This window comes from Aphelocoma coerulescens, unplaced genomic scaffold, assembly GCF_041296385.1.
Source record: "Aphelocoma coerulescens isolate FSJ_1873_10779 unplaced genomic scaffold, UR_Acoe_1.0 HiC_scaffold_70, whole genome shotgun sequence".
In the NCBI taxonomy this organism is placed as follows: domain Eukaryota; kingdom Metazoa; phylum Chordata; class Aves; order Passeriformes; family Corvidae; genus Aphelocoma; species Aphelocoma coerulescens.
Window position 1 is genome coordinate 1,441,454 of NW_027184055.1, and position 26,329 is coordinate 1,467,782.

The 26,329-nt window shown below is 55.5% G+C and overlaps 1 protein-coding gene and 1 pseudogene across 1 annotated transcript; one reads left to right on the top strand and one right to left on the bottom strand.

Moving 5' to 3' along the window:
- Positions 1 to 26,329, bottom strand: part of LOC138102326 (zinc finger protein 850-like) — a 1,260,715-nt pseudogene that overhangs the window by 874,301 nt on the left and 360,085 nt on the right.
- Positions 2,244 to 4,552, top strand: LOC138102343 (serine/threonine-protein kinase pim-1-like). The gene is given in 6 exon segments (XM_069000033.1): positions 2,244 to 2,261; positions 2,264 to 2,440; positions 2,779 to 2,829; positions 3,033 to 3,399; positions 4,014 to 4,190; positions 4,446 to 4,552. Coding segments are annotated over 6 exon segments (897 nt in total).

Here is a 26,329-nt window from a genome sequence, read left to right on the forward strand (position 1 = left end):
TCTGTTTCCATCAGTGCCCAATAACATGCCAATAACTGTTTCTCAAAAGGTGTGTAGTTGTTTCCTGCTTCTGGCAACTTCCTCCCCCAAAACCCCGGGGGAACCTTTTTCTTTCCCTGTTTCTGCCAGAGGCTCCCATCAGCATGTGACCCATTTACAGGTACATTTAACTCAACTTCTCCCTTTTGCATAGGCCATAGATCTAAAGGCCTTTTTGGCTAATAGCCTCTTTGGCTAATTCAAAGGCAGCCTGCTGCTCACTCCCCCATTCCAATTCCCTATTTCCCCTGGTTACTTTATGCAGAGGGGTTGAGATTTGTCTCAGATGCAGAATATGTTGTCTCCAAAAGACGAATAATCCAATAAATCTTGGTGCCTCCTTTTTATTTTGTGGCACGGCAAACTCTAACATTTTCTGCTGGGCTTTGGGGAAGATTTCCTGATGCTCACATTGCCACTGAATTCCCGAAAATTTCACTTGAATTTTGGTAGGGTTAATTTCCCAGTCTTTCTGTTTCCTATGATCCACAACTAATTCAAGGACTTGTTGCACTTCCTCCTCATTGCTGCCCTGGACCAAGATGTCATCTCTATAATGAATGAGTTGCGTATGAGGAGTCAGTTTGATTTCATCCAAGTGCTCACCGCTGTTCGATGACAAATTGTTGGGCCGTGCACACATGCCTGGGGCAATGTGCTGAGTGCGTAGTGTCGTCCCTGCCACGTAAAGGCAAAGTGACGCCCCTGGCTTGCAGTCCCTAACAATTCCTGGTTCCACCTCCTGGTTTCTTAGGTTACAACAGCCACAATGAAAACCTCACCGATGGCACAAGTGCCCAGCCCACAGGGAAAAGAAAGGACAACTTGTAAAGTTCTCCCAGCATTTGTCCTGCTTTGCTGCAGCAGTCGTGCTGCACTCACAGTGTGGGAAGCCAAGAGAAGCTGCAGTTGGGGGCACATCTTGTGACAGGAGCTGCACCTCGTTCCCCAGGAAAGGTTCTTGAAAAGAGCAGACAGGACTGTGGAGAAGATTCCCAGAAAACTGAAACAGCTTTCCAGAAGTGAAATGAAAATGGAAAGAAACAATCCAAGGTGTTTCCCTCTCTATTTCTGTGCTCCCCTTTTCCATGTTGCACTGCTTCTCCATGCCATGAATTCCAAATGGATCTCACCTCTAAGATCTGTGCCTTAGCGAGTTTTAGACACTCTGAAATACCGTGAGCTGCACACAGTTTGCCTTCCCCTGTTTTTATTGGAAAGCAATGCTGGAGACAAAAGTGCAGAGCTTGGGTGGGGCACGAATTCTACAGGCAGGGAATGTGGCCCGGCAGTGTCTGACCCTCAGCAGGGCCAAGGCACAGCAGCAGCCGAGGGGTTTCCTCTGCCACCGTGCAGGAGCCAGGACTCTGGATCCGGGCTGGACACGGCAAAGTTGCCGTGTTTGCACAGACTCAGGGGCTGCCCCCGGGGCGAGCGGGGCTCGGCCGTGGGGAGCGTGGGGCGAGCGGGGAACGGACACGCGGACACTCGGACACTCGGACACTCGGACACGCGGACACTCGGACACGCGGACACGCGGACACTCGGACACGCGGACACGCGGACATTTGGACACGCGGACAAACGGCCCCGGCGCTTCAGTTGCAGCGGCAGCAGCGGCAGCAGCGGCAGCAGCGGCAGCAGCGGCAGCAGCGATCACAAGCGACTCTACAGACTCTCTCCTCTTCGTGCTCTTGCTCCTCCTCTCCCTCTCCCTGTGTTCCGCACCTTCCCCCCGCCTCCCCTTCCCGGTGTCCCCCTCGTCTCTCGGTGTCCCTTTCCCGGTGTCCCCCTCCTCTCCCGGTCTCTCCCCCTCCCCCTGCCGGGCCGGGCCATGCCCCAGGCCCGCCCCCGGCCCCGGGCGGGGCCGCCCCCTCCCCGGCCCCGGGCGTCCCGCCGCGGTCTCGCCTCCGCCCGGCTCTCGCCGTCCTGGCTGTGGCGCTGCCGGGCGGGCATCGGTGCCCGGGGCTGGGGCGGCATCGCCACCCTTTGGCTCCGCCTGTGCCGAGCCCGGCCCCGGCCCCGACGCGGGCTCCGGCTCCGGCCCCGGCTCCGGCCTCGGCTCCGGGCCCGGCTCCTCCCGGGGCCCGCGGAGGACACCCGGGGCGCGGCCGCTCCCGCCGCCTCCGCTGCGGCTTCCCCGGCCCGAGCTCCGCCGCTCGGCAGCGCGGCCGCCGGCCCCGAGCCGCCGGTGTCCCGTTCGGATGGGGATGCCCGGGCCGGGGCGGTCGGGGGGCGGTCGGGGGCCGTGTCTGGCCCCGGGCCGAGCGCTGACGGCCGCGTGTCGCCCGCAGGGAAGGCGCAGGAGGCCCTGCAGGAGCGGTACCGGCTGGGTTCGCTGCTGGGCAGCGGCGGCTTCGGCAGCGTCTTCTCGGGCACGCGGCTCGCGGACGGCGCCCCGGTGAGTGGCGGGGCCGGCGGGGAGGAGGAGGAGGAGGAGGAGAAGGAGAAGGAGAAGGAGAAGGAGAAGGAGAAGGAGAAGGAGAAGGAGAAGGAGAAGGAGAAGGAGAAGGAGAAGGAGAAGGAGGATGCAGGAGGAGGGTGCAGGAGGAGGGTGCAGGAGGAGGAGGAGGAGGAGGAGGAGGAGGAGGGTGCAGGAGGAGGGCGGAGGAGGAGGACGAGGAGGAGGAGGAGGGTGCAGGAGGAGGGCGGAGGGCGGAGGAGGAGGAGGAGGGGGAGGAGGCCGGGGCGCGGCGGGGCGGGCGGCGAGCTCAGCCCGCTGCTGCCCCTTGCTCGCAGGTGGCCATCAAATGCGTGCCGCGGGACCGCGTCCGGCACTGGGGCGAGCTGGTGAGTGAGCGGGGCCAGCGGCAGAGGCGGGGCGTGCCGGGCGGCGAGGAGCCGGGGCCCGGCGGGGTGGGAGCCGCCGGGAGCCCCGGAGGGAGAGCGGGCGGGGGGTGAGCGGGGGGCGCAGAGCGTCCCGGGCTGGGTGAGGGGTCCCAGAGCCCTGGCACGGCCTCAGCCCCACCGACGGCACCGTGCTCCTCCCGCAGCCCGACGGCGCCCGTGCGCCCCTGGAGATCGTGCTGCTGCACAAGGTGTCCACTGGGTTCCGTGGTGTCATCCAGCTCCTGGAGTGGGTTGAGCTGCCCAGCAGCTTCTTGCTGGTGCTGGAGCGTCCGGAGCGGTGCCAGGACCTGTCGGGTTTGCTGGCGCAGCGGAGGTTCCTGCCCGAGGAGGAGGCGCGGGGGCTGTTCGGCCAGGTGCTGGAGGCCGTGCGGCACTGCACCAGCTGCGGGGTCCTGCACCGGGACATCAAGCCTGAGAACATCCTGCTCGACCTGGCCACCGGGCAGCTGAAACTGATCGACTTTGGCTGCGGCGCCTTCCTCCAGGACACAGCCTACACTCAGTTTGCAGGTGAGCCCTCCCAGGGGATGCTCCTGGGCATCTCATGGCCCAGCCTGGGTGTGGCACCGGGGCTTCCCCTCATTGCTGCCAGGATGGGATTAATTCTTGAGCCAAGTTGCTTTTGGGTGGGGCTGGGAGGGGGCAGTTCCCGGCGCTGCCAGCAGCCTTCAGCACCCACTCTGCCCTGGGCTGGGGCTGGAGCGGGGGCAGCCAGCCCAACAAAATCCCCTGTGGGGGTAGCAGAGAGGGGGGTCAGACCCCGTGCACCGGCCGGTTTGGTGTGCAGGCGAGGAAGGGCCTGTACTGCTCCGCTGCCCTGGTTTGCCTTGGCTTATTGATGTATTTTGGGGCACTGCAGGCAGGGAGGAGAGTGGGTTTTCCCCACCACTGGGTGGGTTTTTCATTTGCATGTCATGGTTGGGCCTCCCCAGGGCTTCCGCTGCCCTTTGCCAACACCAGTGGCCTCTTTTCCAACACCAGTTTGTACACAAGTCACAGGTGCAGGCGAGAGGGCAGCGGGTCACCCCGTGTGCCACTGGTGCAGCCCCTGCGTGCCCAGGGATGCTGGGGCGAGGCTCTGGGAGCAGCAGCATCCCCTGATGGACTCGGTCTGTGTTCCACAGGAACCCTGTTGTACAGCCCACCCGAGTGGATCCACCACCAACGCTACCACGGCGAGGCAGCGACGATCTGGTCCCTGGGCATCCTGCTGTACCAGCTGGTGGTGGGGAAGCACCCGTTCAAGAGGGGCCAGGAGATCATCTGGGGGCGGATCCTGTTCCCACGACGGCTCTCTCCAGGTGGATCCTCATCTCTGCGGCACGGGGGGAATAGCAGGGCTGGGAGCCAGCAGCGGGCTCAGGAGCATCCCGCTCTGGCAGCTCTGAGGAGGTGGCACATGTCCTGCTGTCCTGCTGCCCTCCAAAGCACAGAATGCATGGGCAAGTTTAGGCCCAGCTCTGGGCACAGCCAGCATGGCCTGGGCACAGGAACGGGGGGCAAAGCAGGCGGGATCCTTCTACAGCTGACTGGTGGTTTCTGGTTTCTGTGCCCAGAGTGCCAGGATATTCTTAAGAGGTGCTTGTCCATGCAGCCCTTGGACAGGCCATCCTTGGAAGAGCTCTTCAGTGCCCCTTGGCTGCAGGGTGTTCATGTGCCCTAGAGGATGGCAGAGAGCCACGGGCACAGTGTGATCCAGGGGCCTGGCAGGTAACAGCCCCACACATCTCTTGGCAATCAGTGGCAAAGCAAAGCAGACGATTTTGTCCTGCCTGTAGCCCTGGGCAGGGAGCATCAGAAGGGAACATGCAGCTCTTGGGCTGCAGCTGAGCTGGAGGCCTGCTCTGGCAAGCACTGGTGGCCACCATCCCCCCTGGTTTTGCTTGCCTGGTTCACTGATGGCTGGGGCCCTGGGCAGAACCCTGAGAGCCTGGTGTGGCCGCAGGGAAGGAGAAGGAGCCCCTGGAGAAGCTGTAGCAGGTGGGGCTGCTGCTGCTGGAGCCACCAAGGATGAGCTCAAGGCCGACAAACCTCTTCCTGGAGCTGGCCAGCGGCAGCTGAAGATGATGGCCTTTGATTCTGGCACCTTCTCCAAAGACACGCTCCACGGCCAGTGTGCAGGTGAGTCCAGAGCCAGGGGGATGCTGCCAGAGCTGGGCATGGCACGGCCTGGCCGGGCACCAAAGGTTCCCCCTTTGCTGGGGCGGCTGCAGCCAATTCTTCAGTGGCTGCCAAGCTGCTTTTGGGCTCTGGGCAGCTGCTGAGGAGGTGGCTGTGCCATGGCTGGCTGCAGGCTGGGCACATGTCCTGCCCTCCTGCTCTGCTCCCAAAGGCAGCAATGCTGGGCAGCTTTGGGCCCAGCTCTGAGCACGGCCAGCACGGCCTGGGCACTGCGGGCGGCTGGGACAAGGGGACAGGAGGCTTCAGCTGACGGGCGGGTTCTGGTTTCTCTCCTTGCAGCCGGGCTCTGCCGATGCTGAGGCTGCTCCGGGCTCTGCCAGGGCTCTGCTGGGGCTCAGCCCCGGGCACGGCTGGGCCCGCTCTCCCCTCACAGGGCTCTGACAGCTTTGCATCAGACGAGCCCCTTGCGAGCACAGCGACGGAGCTTTCTGCTTTTGCAGGTGAGTGAGACTCTGGTGCAGGCCAAGAGATTGCAGTCAGGGACACACATCCCACTGGCAAGAACCCAAACTCTCCACAGTCCCAGCTGAACGCCTGGATCTGCACAGGGTGTTCTGTCTGTCCCACTCTTCCTTCCTTTTGGGCTGGAATTGTGCCATTGCACTTTCTTCCTCCTCTGGAAGTGCCACGAGTGGGCCCAACCTGGCGAGTGGGCCGTGTTCCTGAGGCAGTGCAGCCTGGAGCTGATGGACGAAGAATTGCCCTTCTCCAGTGCCAAACCAGAGCAAAAAGCCCTAAGTGGGACTTGGTGTCTTTTAGAACCCCTGACAATTTCCAAGGGAATGTGCAGCTCATTGGCAGGGTGAGAAGGAAGGGCATCTTGTCAGTGAGTTGGGGTGGGACAGAGTTTAGATTGCCAGTCCTGCTCGGAGCTGGCAGGGCACAATCAATTTCCTATTGCTTCAACCACAATTTAAAATAACAATGTTGGAAACAAAGCCCAAAATCTTGAAAAAAGGGCTGCTGAGGTCAGTAAGATGGATCAATGCCATCAGCATATTTACAAATACCTGAGTTGTCTTTTGAAAAGATCAGTTACCTCTTAATCCAGAGTTACAAAAGACTTTTCACTCCACATTTGGGTTTTAGTTTTATGTTTCATAATATTTTCTGGTCTTTTTCTTTTGTTTTTTTCTATTAATTAAACCAAAAACGTCCTAAATTATGGAGCAGCACTGCTGATCACGGGGACACGCAGAGGGACCAGAAGCAGCTGCCTTTGTCCCCCTGCAGCTCCAAGGCCCATCTCAGAGCAGACAGGGCTGGCAGAGACTGGCAGGCTCCCTGCTTGCTGTGCTGCCCCACTTGTGAGCAGCCCAGCTTTGCGTGAGGCACAGGGAGAACAAGGGGCAGCTCCCTGCCAGCCCCGCAGCCCAGGCACCCCTCGGGCCCCGGGGCTTGGGGCACTGTCAGCACCCGCTGCTCCAGCGCCCGCTCCTGCTGGCACTGACAGCAACACCCAAACTGTGGCTGATCCCGAGGGAGCAGCAGCAGGGCCTGGATCTGATCCCTGACTCTGGGGCAGGGCTGGACAAATGACCCCCACAGCAGCAGCAGCAGCAGCAGCAGCAGCAGCAAATGGAGCTGACTTTCAGCACAGCCCCTGCCGCTGTTCCCTCCCGTTGGCAGCGGTGCCACAGCAGCCTGGGGCACCTGGGAGCCCTCAGTTCCAGCAGGGACTGGAGATGGCAGCCCTGGGCTCCTGGAGGGTGTGCAAGGAGCAGAGGTGGGCACTCCCTGTCCATGTGGAGCTTGCAGGTGGCAAAGGCTGCTGTGAGCAGGCAGCTCCAAGGGCAGGGAAAGGAGGGTCTCGAGCACTGGATCTGTGCCAGTGCCACAGCCCTGGGCAGCAGCCACCGAGCCCCGGGGCCACAGAGGGCACAGCAAGAGGGACAAAAGCAGTCAAGGGCAGAGACTGGGCAGGGCGAGAGCTGGGAGCAGGAACAGCTGCTTCATTGCACTCTTGGAGAAAGCTCTTGGCTGTTTCAAAGCGCTGAAAGGCGTCAAGGGCACAGAGGAGGCCACAGCAAACAATGCTCCTGTTTTCACAGCCTCCCCTCTCCGTGTGCCAGAAGGAATGGGATGAACTGTATTCTTCTCTCCGAGGCGTCTCGTTCAGCATGAGCAGCTCAGCACCAGGAGCTGAAGGAGCTGAAGCCTTAGGCCACAAGAGCTGAGCAAGAGGAGCCTTTTTGACCAAAGTAATGCAGGTGCCATGGACCTGGCTGAATGCAGCAGACAGAATCCTGGAATTACAGACTCCTTTCTGTTAGAAAAGACCTCTGAGCTCATCGAGTCCAGCCATTAACCCAGCACAGTCAAGCCCAGCACTAAACCACGTCCCTGAAGTGCCAAGGCCTGGACAAGAGGCCTGACTGAGGCCTGAACAACAGGCCCTGAGCCAAAGGGGACCTCTGGATGAACCTTCCAACCAAAGGTTATCTTTGTATCTGCTCATTACCGAAATTTGCATGATCATTAGCACTGTGATTGATGTATCGCCTCATTAGTGAAACACGTATTGACCTTTCTGTGTTTAGGCGCCAGACAAGGCCATGAAATCTGACATCTGGCCTTGTTTGGGGCTGTATGGTCAAAGTCAGCTCCCTTGGCTCCTCCTTGAGCCCTGGCCAGGCTTAGGAGGAAGCCAAGAGGAGGATGAAAGCAGATGTTCCCGCACTGGAAGTGCTGTCAGTTTGTTTCTCCAGCACTGTCAAAGCTGGGCCCTCTCGCAGCGGGGTTGGAGCCTCAGCTGTGGCTGGAGGCAGCTGCAGGAATTCCCAGTGTCCGGGAGTGGCTCTGCAGTCCTTGGCTGGGACAGCTTCCCGCAGCTGATGGGTGGCTCTGGGTGATGGTAAAGTCTGAGGGTCCCTGGGGCTGGATCTTGGTTAATCACTGCAGGCAATCTTTGGCACTGATGGTTGGGGGCATTGCTGAGCTGCTCCTGCTGTGATTCTTTGCTGCTTTGAGCTGTAGCAAATGACACAGTTCCTTCAGTTGGTGTCTGTGTCTTTGGTGCTGGCCCTGCCCACCGGTACAACAAAATTGGTGTAGTCTGGCCAGATCACAGCAAAATGTCACTTTTTAAATGTAAATGTAAGGAATCAGTCCTGTCTGAAATCCCGGATGGGAAGAGCTTCCCTGGAGTTCCCTGGCTCTGGAGTGGGCTGAGGTCGAAGCACCGTGCGAGCAGTGGGGCAGTTGGTTAAAAGGAGCTGAAGCGCTGGATGTCTTAAAATGCATCCCAAAATTGGATATGGAAAAAGGAAAAGAGCTTGTGGGTTTGGGAAGAGGAGGATGGATTTTGTTAACAGCGTATTGGAAACAGCACCAACAGAAGGAACAATTGTTGTTGGAACGCTCCCACATGGAGCAATAGAAGAAGTTTTTAATCTTGAGCTTGAATTTCTTGTGCAAGTGAACTAGTAATAATATCCTAGTTTATATATCTATAAAATGATATTTATATTGTATAGATAATAAATAATAATGTGAAATAGTGCTGACAATACGAATTCTTTAGCCATGGCTGCTCAGGGATGTAACACTAAATACCCTCCAGAAAAGGATTGGCCAGGACCCAAAGGTCACTGGTAAACTTTGTGAGATTGCACACAATGAATAAAGGAGGGAAGGATGGAATTGGCTGTTTTTATAGGGTTTGCTGATACTGTGATCTGGAATGCTTTGTCTGTTCCTGTGAAAAAGACAGTGATGAAGACTGCTGGGTTTTTCATATCCCAGCCTATCCACAAGCTGCAGGAATTGGTTGAGCAGATGAAGGGGTTGTTAAAAGAGCAGCTGAAGAAAGGAGATAGGAACCCGTCCCGATGGAGAACCCATCTCCCAGATGTGCTCCATACCCTTAACAATGGCCCCGCTGGGGAAATGGAAACCCCTGGGTGTGCCCGGCTGCACCCAGTCTGCAAATCCACCCATGGACAGGGAGACTTGGACTTCCTGGGAAATCCTTCTGGGTGCGATGGGCCCAGACAGGGCCACCCCAGAGGCTGCAGGGCTGGGCCTTCCTGCATCAGGATTAATTGGGATAAATCAGAAGCAAGTGAGAGTTATCAATGCAGGAATAGGAATTCAGATTCCTCCGGGACACTTTGGTTTGATAACTGCTCGCTGGAGCTTGGCCCTGCAAAGTGTTCATGTCCTGGGAGGAGGAATTGATGCAGATTATCAAGGAGAAATCAAAGTAATTCTGTTAAACGATAATGAACAAGATTGGATTATTTAACTCCATGGCAGGCCAGCACAATTATTGATATTGCAGTTTTATAAACAATTGTGAAAAAAGGAGATCCACCTCAAATGACCACTGTTGGTGGAGATAAAGGGGTTGGATCCAGCAGTCCTTTTCCTAATAAGAAAAAGAGTGATGCCTCCCTTTAGGGTGCTTCAGCAACAACTGCAAGGAAGAGCTTCATGTTAAGAGAACATTTTCCACCCAAAGAGTGCCTTGGATTTCAGAAAGCCAAAGATTCTGGTTCACCCTGTGCCCCACATGCGCTGCCTCGTCCTGTGGAGTTCACATTAACGAGCTGAATCGATTATTAGAAGAAGCAGCAAATGATACTGTTAAAATATCCAACAGCACATCCTGTGAGCTCCAACAAACACGAACGGGGGCTCTGCAGACCCGCATGGCCTTGGATTATCTGCCTGCTGGCCAAGGAGGAGCCTGGGCTATTCTAGGACAGGAATGCTGCACTGTTATCAGTGATGGGTTTGAAGTCCAACAGTCAGGAATCACCTCGATGGAAAGAGCAGTGGAAGAGTGGCAGAAAGAAGCAAATTCTCCTTGCTGGGATTGGCTTTGGGGCTGCCAAACTGGAGGCTGCTGCCAAATGCATTTGTGGCAGTCACTGTCATCACTGCAGTGTGAGCACTTGGTGTGTTATGATTCCATGTTAGAGCTGTTGTGACACTTTGTGCTGGGAAATAGAGCACTGAGACTTGTCTAAAAAGAGACACAGTCTCTAGAAAAAGGGGGATTTGATAAATAACAGAGAATAGCAACTAATGAGGCTTGTTTTAAAAGGAATGTGAATTATAGCTGTGAGTGATGACCTTGAGCAGCACTTAAAGACATCACCTCTTGTTCTCCAATTTTGCCTAATACCTAAATCTAAGACCCTGTTACTGAAAGAATTGTTATGAAGGTTGTAGTTCATCTCTAGGTCAAAGGAGCAATTGAAGTTCCAAGGCCTGAACACCAGGCCCTGAGTAAGGCCTGAACAAGAGGCCCTGGGCCAAAGCTGGCCTCCTGATGAACCTTCCAACCAAATGTTATCTTTGTATCCCACTCATTAACTCATTAACAAAGTACTATTAACAATATGTTCTATGTACCTGTGCATTGGTGAAACACAGATTTACCTTTCTGTATTTAGAAACCGGACAAGGCCACATCTGGCCTTGTTTGGGGCTGTATGGTCAAAGTCAGCTCCCTTGGCTCCTCCTTGAGCCCTGGCCAGGCTTAGGAGGAAGCCAAGAGGAGGATGAAAGCAGATGTTCCCGCACTGGAAGTGCTGTCAGTTTGTTTCTCCAGCACTGTCAAAGCTGGGCCCTCTCGCAGCGGGGTTGGAGCCTCAGCTGTGGCTGGAGGCAGCTGCAGGAATTCCCAGTGTCCGGGAGTGGCTCTGCAGTCCTTGGCTGGGACAGCTTCCCGCAGCTGATGGGTGGCTCTGGGGGATGGTAAAGTCTGAGGGTCCCTGGGGCTGGATCTTGGTTAATCACTGCAGGCAATCTTTGGCACTGATGGTTGGGGGCATTGCTGAGCTGCTCCTGCTGTGATTCTTTGCTAATGATTATGTGCTTTGCTGAGCTTATGCTTTTGTGACTCTTTGCAGATTTGCATTCTATAAATTGCACAATTCCTTCAGTTGGTGTCTGTGTCTTTGGTGCTGACCCTGCCCACCAGCAAAACAGGGCCCCATCCTGCCTGAGTGTTACCTGGGAAGACAAAAACCCTCACTCCAAATGTCCCCCCTTCCTCCTTGTTCCCCCACTTTATACACTGGCCATGATGTCCTGTGGTCTGGGATATGCCTGGGGTCAGTTGGGGTCACCTGTCCTGGCTGTGACCCCTGCCAAGCTCCCCCGCACCCCCAGCCCCTCCCCAGCGTGGCCGGACGAGGGGCAGGAAAGGCCTTGGCTCTGTGCAAGCTCAGCAAGAACAAAACCATCTCTGTGTGAGCAACGCTGTGCTCAGCACAGAGCCAAACACAGCCCCAGAGAAAGGCCTGGCAAGGAAATTCCCTCTGCCCCAGCCCACAGCAGCACCCCATGGCCACCCACCATCACCACGGCTCCACGGGTTCCTTTCCATGCCCCCGGCCCTGGCCACGGGACCTTGGGCTGGTGGCCACGGCAGCCGACTGTGGCCCAGGGCTCTGTGCCCGTGTCCATGGCAGCAGTGCCTGGCCACGGGCCCTGAGTGCAGGTGAGCGTGCCAATCCCCATGGCAGCGGGGCCAAGCGTTGGTGTCCGTGGCACCAAAGTGAGGAACGGGTCCCTGTGGCCGCTGCCGTGGCACCTGAGGGCATCAGCGAGTGTCAGTGCAATTGTAGCTGGCACCAGCCCCGGCACCGCTCTGTCCTGAGGGCTGCCATGGCAGCCGAGGGCAGCCACAGGTCTGCGGGCAAGTGGCCACGGACCCTGAGTGCAGCAATGACTCCTGGGGGGGTTTCCAAGGGAACTGGAACTGATGAGGGTTGCCATGGCATCCAACCCCTGGGATGTCACACAGCCACCCTGGGATGTCACACAGCCACCCTGGGATGTCACAGCCACTCAGTGATGTCATAGTCTGCTATAGGATGTCAGACCTCTGTCCTGTGGTATCATAGCCATATCTGTGATGTCACAGCTCACTCTGAGATGTCACATAGCAACCCTGTGATGTCATAGCCACTCTGTGATGTCACACCACCTGTGATGTCACAGTCATCTCTGTGATATCACACAGCTGCTTTGTGATGTCACAGCTGACTCTATGATGTCACACAGCCACCCTGTGGTGTCACAACCCACTCTGTGATGTCACAGTCTGTTCTGGGATGTCACTCGACCACTCTGTGATGTCACAGCCCTGTCTGTGATGTAACAACTCTGCGCTGTGATGTCACACCAGCACCCTGTGATGTCACCATTGCTCTGTGATGTCATAGTCTGCACGATGATGTCTGACCTCTGCCCTGTGATGTCATAGCCCAAGCTGTGATGTCACAGCCCTACTCTATGATGTCACAGCACCACTCTGTGAGGTCACAGAGCTCTGTGATGTCACAGTAGACTCTATGATGTCATACAGCCACCTTGTGATGTCACAACCCACTCTGTGATGTCACAGCCTCTTCTGGGATGGCCCAGGCCTCTCTGTGATGTCACACCCATACCCTGTGATGTCACAGCCCGCTCTGTGATGTCACACAGCCACCCTGTGATGTCACAACCCACTCTGGGATGTCACCGCCTGTTCTGGGATGGCCCAGCCCTCTCTGGGATGTCACACCCATACCCTGTGATGTCACAGCCCACTCTGTGATGTCACACAGCCCCTTTCTGACATCACAGCTGCTCTGTGGCTCTGTGACACAGGCACAGAGGTGGTACCAAAACTTCAGTGAAACAAAACCTCCTCAGCACCAGCGCAGCACGAAGCAGCAGCATTCTTTATTGGGCCGGATGCACGAGGGGAGAGCCTCTCCCAAAGTCGTGTGTGCCGAGTTCAGGAATGTTCCTGTTTGCAGACTGGGTTTCACAGACACATTCCCAGACTGTCCCACAAGAAACACACACACGATAATCATTGCCCCAAAATCATTGCATATTTCCCCCACCCCTTTGCACATCCCTTCTTCTGCCCTGGGGGTCTCTTTGGGGGTCCCTGGTGGTCGGTGACCCCAAAGCCAGCCCTGACTGCCCGGTGAACTGGTGAAAGTTGGCACACCTGGGCTGGTTGCTGCCCACAGAATCAGCCTTGTGCGGTTCCATGGCCAGTGGCTTTTGGAGAAGAAGCATTGTATGAACCCACCAGGTGCAAACGGTTTTTCATCTGGCAAATTTCCCCCCCTTGGAGGGTTGTGAAGCTTCTCTTCCCTTCAAGCCTTCGTAAGCCTCACTCTGCTCCTTTACTCACATCCCACGAGTTCCTCAGCTGCTTTCACAACCATGTTCTTTACACAGCTCAAAGCAAGTGTCAGAAGCACAAGTATTGCTGGGATCCCAGTTAGACTTTGCAAAAGTGAGGCCAACCATCAGTCAGGGGAAATCTATGTCCTTTAAATATTTTATCCAACCAGTTACTGTCTAACCCTCCCCTTAATTCCCTGCTGGATGCAGCAACCGATTTTATCCTCTCTACCCGATCATCCAATCCAGCATCACATTTGGAATGTGCACACAACAAGTGTTGCTGTTCCAGTTCAAGAATCCACATACTCCCTGTCCATGTAACAGCAATAGGGCTAAAGCCAATCTGCTCTGTAAGGTCATTTTAGCTGTGGCTGGCAATTGTTCCTTTGTTTCAGCAAACCCCAAAGGAGCTGCATTCCCTAAAGTTTCCATTTGCAGAGCCCAATGGTGTGTGGCTGGTCTGTTCCTAAAGGCAGATCTGTGCGGAGCAGGGATGGATTCTAAAATCCATCCCGCTGTAGTTCCCGCACTGGGATGTTTCCAAGTTCCATCCCCTTTAACCTTTCCCCACAGTCGGGTTCCCGGTGGTGACTCCTTGCACGAGGGACGGAACGTTAATACCCCCAGTGTCCATGGTGCTCCTGATTCTCCCAGGGGCAAACGTCTGCTCCAAATTCCATCACTTCCCACCCATCCTGGGGCTCCTAAGGATCTGACCGTGTCCTGCTGACACTCTGTGCCTCTCCAAGGCTCGTTGTTTGTTGGCTGAGCCCAGGTGTCCCTGAGAAAGGCAGAATCATTTCTACAAGCACAGCCCAGCCTCAGAGCCTGGGCCACAGCCAGGAGCCGCTGGACCTCAGCATTCCAAACAGCTCAAGTGTCTGTCCCAGGGCAATCCCACTTTTCCTTTGTCCTGGGATCCTTTGGCCTTGACCTTGTTCAATCAGGATATTTTATACCCACCTGTACACCTGTAAGGGGTCCTGTGGGAGGCCTGGGCTCCCTTCCCAGCCCAAACACCCCTGAACTGGCTGGAAACATTCCCATTGTCCTGTCTGAGGGTGATTCCATACTGCTGGAATTTGACAGCTCCAGGGGGTATCAGTGCAATCTGTCAGCTGATCAATATTTCCTGAGGTAATTTCCTGACCCGGTTTGGAAATGTTACAATTCTCAGCACTATTGTTCTGATGTGCCCATGGTAAGGAATATTCTCCTTCCATCCCTGTCCAGGTGCCCTGGGTGCTATTTCCTTCCCACACGTGTTCCCAGATTTTTGTCAAATTGCTGACTGAAGCTCCCCACAGAACTGGATTTTCTGCAGAGGTTGGTGTTGGCAAACAAGCTGTTACAGGGGTTACATTCTGTCATCTGCCAACATCTTGCACTGACTTTGAAAACCGCATTTCCCTTCCCAGAAGTCAGGAACATCGTTTCTATTATTATTATAAATACACAATTATTGATCATCTTCATCCAGATCCAATAAATAGTATCCCCTTAGAAAATCCTATTCAATACCTAAAACAATAGGATTGATGTAACAACCCCCAAACTCCACGGTGTCAGTCTTGTTTCTGCTGTGTTTAATGTGTGCTCGCTGGTTTTACCCACATGTGATGAACCCCGAGTTTGATTCCTTCTACCTTGAGTGCAGGGTAGGTTACCAGGAGGACTTGAGATGGTCCCTTCCACTGCGGCTGGATTGTTCCAAAATTCCAGGTTCTGATGCACACCGCATCTCCTGGTTGGAAAGGATGTACAGGCGAGTCCAGCCCAAATGATCTGTTGAGAACCATGCACCTTTTAAGGCTTACAAGAGTTAGTCCCAGTGCTATTAAATATTCATTTCAGCAAAACTTCTGAGCCTTCCCTTGTCTTGTTGGTGCCACATGGGAAAGCTTCTGGCCATCCAGAAAAAGGATCCACCAATGCCAAAATGTGCCAGTCCCCCTTCTGCCTGGGCAGTTCTGCAAAATCAGTTGGCCAAAATCACCTGGTGATTCCCATTTAACCAGCCCTGGAGGCAGCCTTCTTCCTTCAAAACCAATCCCAACTTTCTCAACAACTGATCTATTGTTTTTTGCCATTTTTGTGCTTACTGGATGCCTTTGTAAACTGGCCACCATATTCTCCATTTCCTCATGTGTTTCCTGATGTTTGAGTTCCGTTCTACATTAATTGTGGAGCTACAATTACCTGCCCACACGGGGTTACCAATCACCTGCTGGGATTTTCCGTAGCTGCTGCTGCTGGGGCTGACTGCCTGTCCTGATCACTGGAATCTGGTTTTTGTTGCAGAACATTCCAGTTTTTGCCAGGTATTAGTGCAAGGAGAGCTTTTTCAGCACCCTCTTGAGCTGTTTGGTCAGCCAATGGATTCCCTGGATTAACTGGGGAGTCTCCAAACCCATGGGCTTTACAAGGGCATCAGGGCCACTTCTTTTGGCTTTGGCACACTCTGCAGTAGGTGACTGATTTCTTGTTGTACTCACTGGAGACCTCTGTGCCCTTTCCTTCCATGTGGCTCCCTGGGCGTGTATTATTCCAAACCCATAGTTCAAATCAGTCCATATGTTCACCCTTTGTCCTTCAGTGATTTCTAGGAAAGGTCATTCATTCTGCTTTTTGTGCTGCTGTGTTCAAAGCTAAAGCCTGGGCTTCTATGACCTGGGTCGAGGTTGCCACTGCACACCCAGCTGCCCGTTTCCCATCCGTACCACGCTGCTCCCACCAGGGTGCAGGTCCAGTGCTGGCTCCTGCATGGGATTGCTGTGGAGGTCCCAGAGTCTGCCAGAACACACTTGTTCCATGGATCCCAGGCAGTCACGGCACAAAGACTCCAACCCTCCTCTTAGAAGGGACTCGAACACTTCCCTGTTCCAACCTTGGGTACCTTGAACCAAACCCTGCAAAGCTTTTGCTGCACCTTACAGGCAGGTCAACAGTTTACACCAGGAAAGGGAAAGAGGAAAGGTAAAGGGAAAGGGAAAGGGAAAAGGAAAGGGAAAGGGAAAGGGAAAGGGAAAGGAAAAAAGAGGAAGGCGAAGGAGAAGGAGAAGGAGAAGGAGAAGGAGAAGGAGAAGGGAAAAGGGAAAAGGGAAAAGGGAAAAGGAAAAGGAAAAGGAAAAGGAAAAGGAAAAGGTGCCTTTATCTTACCAGGGATCTTTCTCTGATTTCTTTTGGAGCAGGGATCAAAGGTTCTCCCCAGAATCCTTCAGTGCTGCCTGCAGGTGCTGCCATCCCTCAGATCTATTGAAATTCAAGAGGATGAGGCCACGGGGTGTCCCAATGGTGCCTTGGTTCCATGGGCCCCACAGTGTAACCATGGTGTCCTTGGTTCTGCAGTGTCACAATGGACCCTTCATTCCATGAGGCCCCACAGTGTGGCAATGGTCCCTTGAGTCCATGAGGCCCCACAAGGTCACAATGGTCCCTTGGTTCCATGGCCCCGCACTCTCACAATGCTCTCCTTGGCTGCACAAGGTCCCGGAGTGGCACAAGGGTCTCCTTGGTGCAGAGACCAGGGCAGAAGGGTTCCACAAGGCCCCAGCGTGTCACAAGGATCTCTTTGGATCTGCAGTGGCAGAACTGACCCTGGGTTACACGAGATCCTCCTGTGTCCCAAGGGCTCCTTGGTTCCACAGGGCCTGATTCTCTGACACTTCAGAGATGGTGTTGGACAGTTTCTATTTTCCCGCAGTTTGGTGACGGAAGGAGCACGCTGGGCAGAGCACGGAGATGCTGCTGCTGTCTGCTCAGGGGAAAGGGCCCAACAAGGCTGAGGGGCTGGGAGGCTGCTGGAAGGGCCGTGCCCCACATGGTGCAGCTTTCCTGGGAGGGAGGGAACAGCAGGAGAGACACGCACTGCCCCACAGAGCAGCTGGGCAGGGGGACACTGGGCATGAGGAGGAGGAAATGTCCCTCCCAGGGCAGCGCTGGGGCAGGAGAAGCACCCAGAGGGAGGAGGAGCTCAGGGCATGTGTGTGTGCCCAAGGCACAGAGGGTGAGGCTGGGCACAGCTCAGGCCAGGGCTGGCAGTGGCAGGGCAGAGCTGGCGGGGCAGCGAGATGGGAGTGTGCAGCCTGCAGGGACACAGCAGCAGCGGTGGGACAGCGCAGGACAAGCTGTGCTGGACATGGCCAAGGGCCCTGGCAGGGCTGGCAGTGCCCAGGAGAAGCCAAGCCTTGGTGCCCTGGGGCACAGCAGCGTCTGTGCCACCAAGGGCTGGGAGGAGACACCTTGTCCTGAGGCCCTGGGGCCTCCTGGCACAGCCCCAGCAAGGCTGGCCACTGTCAGCCCCTTGTCCTGCCCTCAGCATCCCCCCACATCCCAGTGGCCTCAGGGATCTGCTGGAAGGAGTCCCTGGGGAGCCTTGGTCAGGAATGGCCCTGGGGGCTCCTGAATGCTCCCAGGGACTGCAGGGTTTTCAAAGGACTTTGGCTTTGGCTTTTGCCTGGGAGTCTCTGAGAGCTTTGTGCAATCCTGGCCCCCAATTATCTGCTCTAATGAGTCCCTGGAGATTCTTTGTCAGTAACAACACTCACTGGGGCTCATTAATGCTTTGAGATACTCCAGGGTAATTAAAGTACCTCTTTTTGACACTGAGTCTCTGAGAGGTTTCTGCAGGCATGGTCCCCAATTATCTGCTTTACTCAGTCCCTTGAGAGCCTTGGTCATTAACAAGAGTTCATTAATGCTTCAAGGTACTTCTGGTTTTTCTAAGGTACTTTCCTTTTTCCACACATGAGTCTCTGAGAGCTTTGTGCAGTCATGGTCTCCAGTCCTCTGCTTTAATCAGTCCCTTGAGAGCTTTGTACTGACACACATGTATTGGCAGCCACTGAAGAATTGGCTGCAGCCGCCCCAGCAAAGGGGGAACCTTTGGTGCCCGGCCAGGCCGTGCCATGCCCAGCTCTGGCAGCATCCCCCTGGCTCTGGACTCACCTGCACACTGGCCGTGGAGCGTGTCTTTGGAGAAGGTGCCAGAATCAAAGGCCATCATCTTCAGCTGCCGCTGGCCAGCTCCAGGAAGAGGTTGTCGGCCTTGAGCTCGTCCTTGGTGTCTCCAGCAGCAGCAGCCCCACCTGCTACAGCTTCTCCAGGGGCTCCTTCTCCTTCCCTGGGGCCACACCAGGCTCTCAGGGTTCTGCCCAGGGCCCCAGCCATCAGTGAACCAGACAAGCAAAACCAGGGGGGATGGTGGCCACCAGTGCTTGCCAGAGCAGGCCTCCAGCTCAGCTGCAGCCCAAGAGCTGCATGTTCCCTTCTGATGCTCCCTGCCCAGGGCTACAGGCAGGACAAAATCGTCTGCTTTGCTTTGCCACTGATTGCCAAGAGATGTGTGGGGCTGTTACCTGCCAGGCCCCTGGATCACACTGTGCCCGTGGCTCTCTGCCATCCTCTAGGGCACATGAACACCCTGCAGCCAAGGGGCACTGAAGAGCTCTTCCAAGGATGGCCTGTCCAAGGGCTGCATGGACAAGCACCTCTTAAGAATATCCTGGCACTCTGGGCACAGAAACCAGAAACCACCAGGCAGCTGCAGAAGGATCCCGCCCGCTTTGCCCCCCGTTCCCGTGCCCAGGCCATGCTGGCTGTGCCCAGAGCTGGGCCTAAACTTGCCCATGCATTCTGTGCTTTGGAGGGCAGCAGGACAGCAGGACATGTGCCACCTGCTCAGAGCTGCCAGAGCGGGATGCTCCTGAGCCCGCTGCTGGCTCCCAGCACTGCTATTCCCCCTGTGCCACAGAGATGAGGGATCCACACAAAAGGAACCAGACCAGGAGCCCACACTTTCAGTGCCTGCCAGAAATGCGTCTCATTTTGCTCTGCATTCCTTTCCTAGCGGGGGTTATCTATTAAAAACAAGAGGAAAAAGAAAAGAACCAGAAAAAGTATGAGAAATGAAAACAAAACCCAAATGTGGAGTGAAAAGTCTTCTGCAACTTTGGATTCAGAGGGAATTGATATTTTTTAAAAGAGAACTCAGTTATTTACCTTTTATTTTTGTTTCATGCAGTACTTACATTGTTTTCACTCCTTCCTTCCTTCCTTCCTTCCTTCCTTCCTTCCTTCCTTCCTTCCTTCCTTCCTTCCTTCCTTCCTTCCTTCCTTCCTTCCTTCCTTCCTTCCTTCCTTCCTTCCGAATTCCTTCCGAATTCCTTCCGAATTCCTTCCTTCCTTCCTTCCTTCCGAATTCCTTCCTTCCTTCCTTCCGAATTCCTTCCGAATTCCTTCCGAATTCCTTCCTTCCGAATTCCTTCCGAATTCCTTCCTTCCGAATTCCTTCCTTCCTTCCTTCCGAATTCCTTCCTTCCTTCCGAATTCCTTCCGAATTCCTTTTTTCCTTCCTTCCTTCCTTCCTTCCTTCCTTCCTTCCTTCCTTCCTTCCTTCCTTCCTTCCTTCCTTCCTTCCTTCCTTCCTTCCTTCCTTCCTTCCTTCCTTCCTTCCTTCCTTCCTTCCTTCCTTCCTTCCTTCCTTCCTTCCTTCCTTCCTTCCTTCCGAATTCCTTCCTTCCTTCCTTCCGAATTCCTTCCTTCCTTCCTTCCTTCCTTCCGAATTCCTTCCTTCCTTCCTTCCGAATTCCTTCCTTCCTTCCTTCCTTCCTTCCGAATTCCTTCCTTCCTTCCGAATTCCTTTCTTCCTTCCGAATTCCTTCCTTCCTTCCTTCCGAATTCCTTCCTTCCGAATTCCTTCCTTCCTTCCTTCCGAATTCCTTCCTTCCGAATTCCTTCCTTCCGAATTCCTTCCTTCCGAATTCCTTCCGAATTCCTTCCGAATTCCTTCCGAATTCCTTCCTTCCTTCCGAATTCCTTCCTTCCTTCCGAATTCCTTCCTTCCTTCCTTCCGAATTCCTTCCTTCCGAATTCCTTCCTTCCTTCCTTCCCTGCTTTCTTGCTTTCATTTTTATATCTTTTTGCTTTCTCTTTCTGTTTCTTGTTGCTTGCTTTTTCTTTCTTCTGTTTTTTTTCCTTCTCTTTTTTCATTTTCTTTGTTGATTTCTGTCTTTTGCTCTTTCCTTTCTTTCTTTCGTTCTTTCATTTTTGTTTCATTTTTTTATACCTTTGCTATCTTTCTTTTCCTGTTTCTTGTTACTTGCTGTCTTCTCTTATTCTACTTTTCTTCCTTTTATCTCTTTCTTGTTTCTTTCTGTCTTGTTTTTTCTTTCATTCATGATTTTATCTTCTTGCATTCTTTTTTTCTTTCCTTCTTCACTTTTTATATTTTTTCTTTCTTTTTTTTTTCCATTTTGTGTTTCTTGTTGCTTTCTTCTTTCGTTTTTTCATTTTTGTCCTTGGTTTCACGTTATTGAGTTGCTTTTTCATCTTTTATTTTTCTTCACTTTTTTCATTTTCTTGTTGATTTCTTTTAGCTTTCTTTCTTTCTTTATTCTTTTATCTTCTTTCTTCCTCTTCCTTTTTTTTTCGCTTTCTCCCTTTCTTCTTTCTTTTGTTGCTTTCTTCCTTTTTAAACCTTTTCCTTGTGCCGTTCTTTCTGTACTTTTTTCTTTCTTTTTCCTTTTTCTTGTTCGCTTCACGTTATGAATCCTTTTTTCTTTCCTTCTTCATTTTCAAATCCTTTTTCTCCCATTTTTCTGTTTTTTATTGCTTTCTATCTTCTTTCTTTTTCTCTTTTATTCTTTCTTGTGTCTCTCTGTTCTTTTTTTTTTTCCTTCCTTGTTTCTTTCTTCCCTCCTTTTTCTTTCCCTTTTATTTTCTTGTTGGTTTCATGTTATTTAGTCTTGCTTTCTTTCTTTTTCTTTTCCTTTTTCATCACTTTCATTTTCCTGTTGATATCTGTTTTTTGATTTTCTTCCTTTCTTCTTTTCTTTCTTTCAATTTTATTATATTTTGATTGCTTGCTTTCTTCATTTTTAAATGTTTTTTCTTTTTTCTTTATTTTTTATAGTTTCTTGTTGATTTCATTTTTTTTCTTTCTTCTTTTCTACTTTTCTTTTCTTCCTCCTTTCCTTGTTGCTTTCAGTCCTTCCTTCCTTCCTTCCCTTCCTTCCTTCCATCCTTCCTTTCTTTCGTTCTTTCGTTCTTTTCTTTCTTTTCTTTCTTTCCTTCTCTCATTCTCCCTTTCACTCTTTCTCTCTTCCATTCTTTCTTTCTTCCTTTCCTTCCTTCCGTAATTCCTTCCGTAACTCCTTCCCTCACAAGCTGCTTCTCACCCCATTGAAGGGGTGCAAAGCAGCAGGATCCCCTCCCAGTTGGGTTCCCCTCACCCTCCCAAAATGTGGGGACTTCACCTCAGCCCCCCAAGTTGCGGGGGGTTTCCCCAAATTCACTGCAACCTCCCAGAAGCCACTTAGAGGCCCCAAAATTGTCAAAAAGCAGCAGGAGCCTCCCCAAAAGCAGCTCCTGCTTTCCCTCCCTGAAATGTCCCACTCCAAGTGCCCAAACCACGCCCATCCCTCCAAAACTTCATCCCACCCCCACAATGCCACCCCCACCCCATCCCATCCCATCCCATCCCATCGCACCCCATCCCATCCCATCCCATCCCATCCCATCCCATCCCATCGCACCCCATCCCATCCCATCCCATCCCATCCCATCCCATCCCATCCCATCCCATCCCATCCCATCCCATCCCATCCCACCCCATCCCATCCCATCCCATCCCACCCCACCCCACCCCATCCCACCCCATCCCATCCCATCCCATCCCATCCCATCCCATCCCATCCCATCCCATCCCATCCCATCCCATCCCACCCCTCCTGGACACCAATTCCCCTTCTGTGCTTCCTGACTCCCCACAGCCGGGCCTTGGGGCTGACGGATCGAGCCATTTGGGGCTGCCATCGACACATTGGGGCTGGCATTGAGTTTATTGGAGGCACCCGCTCAATCCCTCCATCCCAAATGGCAGCTTGGAACCTCTCCTCAGCCCTTGCTGTGCCCATGGGCTCACCTCAAGTCCCAAAATGACAGCCAGGGCCCCACAGCCCATTCAGAACCTCTCAACATTGCCAGAAACAGCAGCATCCTTCCCAAAATGGGCTCCCTGCATCTCTGACAATAGGTCCCCCTTCCAAGTACCAGAGCCCCCCTCTCAGAACCCCTCCGAAGCACTGGGGGGACCCCAAAACCGCCTCAGGAATGGGACATAGCCTGAAATCGCTTCAGGAATGTGGGATACCCCAGAACCCACTCAGGAACAGGGTCCCCCCGGCCTCATCATGCCCAGCCTTCAGCTGGCTCAGCCAGAGCCCATCCCGCCCTCAGCAGCCCCAGCCCAGCCCAGCCCTCCTGGGCAGGAAGCCCCAATGGCCGAGCCGGCCTGGGACACTTGCAGGGATGCGGGGGCAGCCGCAGCTTCTGGGGCCAGCCTGTGCCAGGCCCTGAGCGCCCTGCCAGGGAACCATTGCTGCCCCACATCCCATCTCAGCCTGCCCTCGGGCAGCGGGAAGCCGTTCCCTGGGGCCCGGCCCCGCAGGCCCTTGGCAAGAGTCTCTGTCCCCCAGCAATTGCTGCTCCTCCCTGCTGCGGGGCCCGAGCTGCAAGTTGATTTTCTGCCGCTGGCCCCGGCCCAGCCCCGAGCCAGGGCCAGCACCTTGCAAGAACTGCCCCCAGCAGAGCTGTTCCCTCCTGCAGTAGTTACACCTGCACACCCACAGCGCCTGAGACTGCAAGCAATGAGCATTCCCTGGGCACATGTGCAGCCCAAGCAGCTCGAGGACAGCCTTGCAGCAGGACTGCTCTCAGCTGAGCCAAAAAGGCCCCTCTGGCAGCTGCAGGGCCATTGCAAAGGGCAAGGGCCAGAGCCTGGGCCCACGGGGGAGGAAAGGGCTCTGAATTCCCCTGCCCTGGCACAGAAACCCTGTTCCCAGGCTGCTTCCCACACAGGATTCCTCTGGAGGGCTGCGGAAAGCTGAGAGGCAGCTCTGGCTTCTCCACTTTTCCTGTGCTAAAGCTGCCTGGCAGAAGAAATGGAGGGACAGCTCTGGTGGCACAATCCCTCCTGGCCCAGGGCACAGCGCTGGGAAGGTCTTTCCGTGCCGAGGCTTTGCTGCGGCCAAGGAAAGCTCCTGGCTCAGGGTCACCTTTCCTGCGGGGCCAGACCCCCCGAGTGGCCCAGCAGCAGCAGAGAATTCCAGCACAGCCCCGGCACGGGCAGGGCGGCCCTGGGCGGGCTGCGGGAGCCGGCAGCGCCTGAGCTCAGAGCAGCTGAGCCCGGGGGCTCTTGGCCAAGGCCGAGGCCCAGCGAGCATTTCTCAGGTCGCAGGGCGGCCTGGAAAGGTGCTGGGGGGGATCATTCACCCCCCAGTGCGGTCCCAGTGGCTCCCAGGATTTCCATGTCTGTGCTCCCAGCGCTGCTCCCAGCCCTGATCCGTGGGGATGGGAATGTCCCGCTCCCTTCCCGGGGCAGGCTCACACCTGAGCCAGGTGTGCAGGGCAGGACCTTGCCCTGAGCCCAAGCCCTGTCCCCCCTGCAGGATCTGCTTCCCATCGGCCTCTTCCTCCTGCGGCCCCAAGCCCAGCTCGGTGCTGAACGAAGGGCGCTGGGCCGGGGTCATCCCCCGGCAGGGGCTGCGCACCCCCTCTGCCCCCTCCCCAAATTCCCTCCCGGGGCAGCAGGGGCTGGCTCAGGAGCCCTGGGCCTCCCGGGGCTCCGTGCTTCCCTTCCTAAGGAAAAGAACCGTCCTTCTCATCCAGGCTCCCATGGCCAAAACTGAGATTCTACCCCCCAAATTCTGTCTATCCAAGGATTGCTCCCAGACAAAAGCTGCCATGAGAGACAGGTCTGGCTGGCCTCACCCATGGTGGCCACCTCTCATCTTCTTCCAAAACTCTTGGACTTTGTGCTTTTCTTTCATGTGGAATAAACCTATCCTTCTCGACAAGGTGCCCATGGCCAAAATTGGGATTCCACCTCCCAAATTCCAAAATCCAAGGGCTGCTCCCAGACAAACCTGGCAGGACACACAGATGTGGCTGGCCTTGGCCTCTGGTGGCTGTGTCTCATCTGCCCCTGAAACCCTGGGGCTCGCTGCTGCCCTTCCTCTGGAGACCACTGTGACCCTGCGTGGCCTCGTGGAACCCAGGGGCCGTTGTGACCCTGCAGGGCTGGTGGCACCAAGGGCACCATTGTGACCCTGTGGCGTTCCATGGAGCCAAGGGGCCACTGTGGCACTGCTGGGCCCCAAAGAACTGAGGGGCCTTTGTGACAGGGCAGCTGGGGAGGCCCTGAGTGGACACCAGGAGAAAGGAATTTCCCTCCCAGGTAGGGTTGGGGTGCAACACGTCCCCCAGAAGGAGCCTGCAGCAGCCCAAGGCTTTGTGTGGCCAGGCAGAGGCAGGCAGGACGAAGAGCTGCCAGCAAAGGAAGGGGCCAGCCAGGTGGGGCAGCCGGGGAGATGAGGACAGCACCTTGGCTTGCAGCATCTCCCTCTCTCTGAGCTGCCCTTCAGGCCCTGCTGCCAGGGAGATGCCCCTGGGCACTGCCCTGGGCTGGGAGGGCTCTGCAGGGCAGGGCTGAGCCCCCAGGGCTGGGCTGGGCTCTGGCTGCACTGGCAGGGACAAGCCTTGGACCCAAAGGAACAGCTGCCAGGAGGCACAACTGCAGGCAGCAGAGAGCCAGAGCAACCACAGCTGCACAGGGAAAGGAAGAAGGGTTTAGAGCAATGGTTTTGAAATTGAAGCCTTCAAAAAGTCACTTTATTTTTCAAGCACATTTTAAGTACACAGGGAAATAGAGGGAGGTGAAATGAGCAAAGGGCACCTGTGTGGGGACCAGTGTTTCTCCTGCAGCTCCTTGCAGGTCTCCTCTCGCCGTGCCGGCTCTCCTGCGCCACAGAACTCTGCCGGCTGCAGCTTTGCAAACGTCAGGTCCAGGTCTGGATGTTCCTGCACGATTTGCTCGAGGTCCTTGGGGGCTGCAGCCGATCCATTGCTGCTCTGTTCCCCCTCGGCACGGAGCCCATGGATCTGCTGGCCCCTGGCCAGGGCCTGGCACAGGAGGTGGAACCCGGGTGCTGCTGCAGCGGCGCCGGGGGAGCCCCAGGACTCGCTGTGGCCGCTGTGGCAGCCGCAGCACAGCCCGTTCCCAGCCAGGAGCCGAGGGCTCCGTGGGGCTCTGCAGGACCTCGGCCCTGGGGCTCGTCTGCATCAGCCCGGGCAGCTGGGCTGGACTTGGCTTCCTCTGTGTCTCGGGCTGCCCTGGCCCAGCAGCTGCCCAGCGCCCAGGGGACAGCAATGGGAGCGGGGCAGGTCGGGGTGAGCTTCAGTGTCTGTGCCCGGCAGAAATGCCAAAGCCTTCCCTAAGGAGCAGGGAGTGCTGCCGGAGCACAGGATGCTGCTGCTGCTGCTGCTGCTGAGCACGGCACGGCCCCAGGGCTGATGCCAGACAAAGCCGGGATGGGAGCCACAAACAACAGGAGGAGGAGGAGGAGCGAGGGGGGAGGACGGCTGGAGGAGCAGGAGCGGGAGGAAGAGGAGGGAATAAAGGGGGAGGGGCGGGAGGAAGAGGCGGGCCAGAGGAGGAAGGAAGAGGAGCCTCCATGTGCATCCATCGCTCTCGGTGTCCGCAGCTCTGGGCCTCGGGAACACCGCTCCCCCCATCCCGCAGGTGACCGGGGAGGGGCAGCTCGCCCCAAATATCTTGGGCGGTGCCTGGGGTTGTTTTGGGAGAGGGGATTTTTGGAGCTTGGAGGACTCCAGCACCGAGCCCCAAATAGCTTTGTTGGTTCCTGGGGGAGGGGGGTTTGGTGGGGCGGGGGAGGGGAGGCGGATGTTTGGGTCTTGCAGGGCTCCGAATGTGAGTCGCAAATGCCCCTTGGGGGATATTGGGGAGCCCCCGGCACGCGGGGTTTTGGGGGTCCCGGTGGCGGCTGCCGGGAGAAATGGGATGGGGCGGGATGGGGCCCGGGAAGGGTGGGATGTGGATTGGGGTGTGGGATGAAGTGTGGCGGAGGGGGATGGGCGGGATGGGGCCTGGGATGAGGCCGGCGAAGGTTGGGGATGATGAGGCCGGGGGGACCCCAGTCCTCAGGGGCCTGCGGGGTATCCGCCAGCTCCGAGGGAGTTTTGGGGCACCCCTAATCCTGAGGGGGCGGTGCTGGCAGCGGGGGACACGTGGCTCCGGCACCTCTGGCCCCAG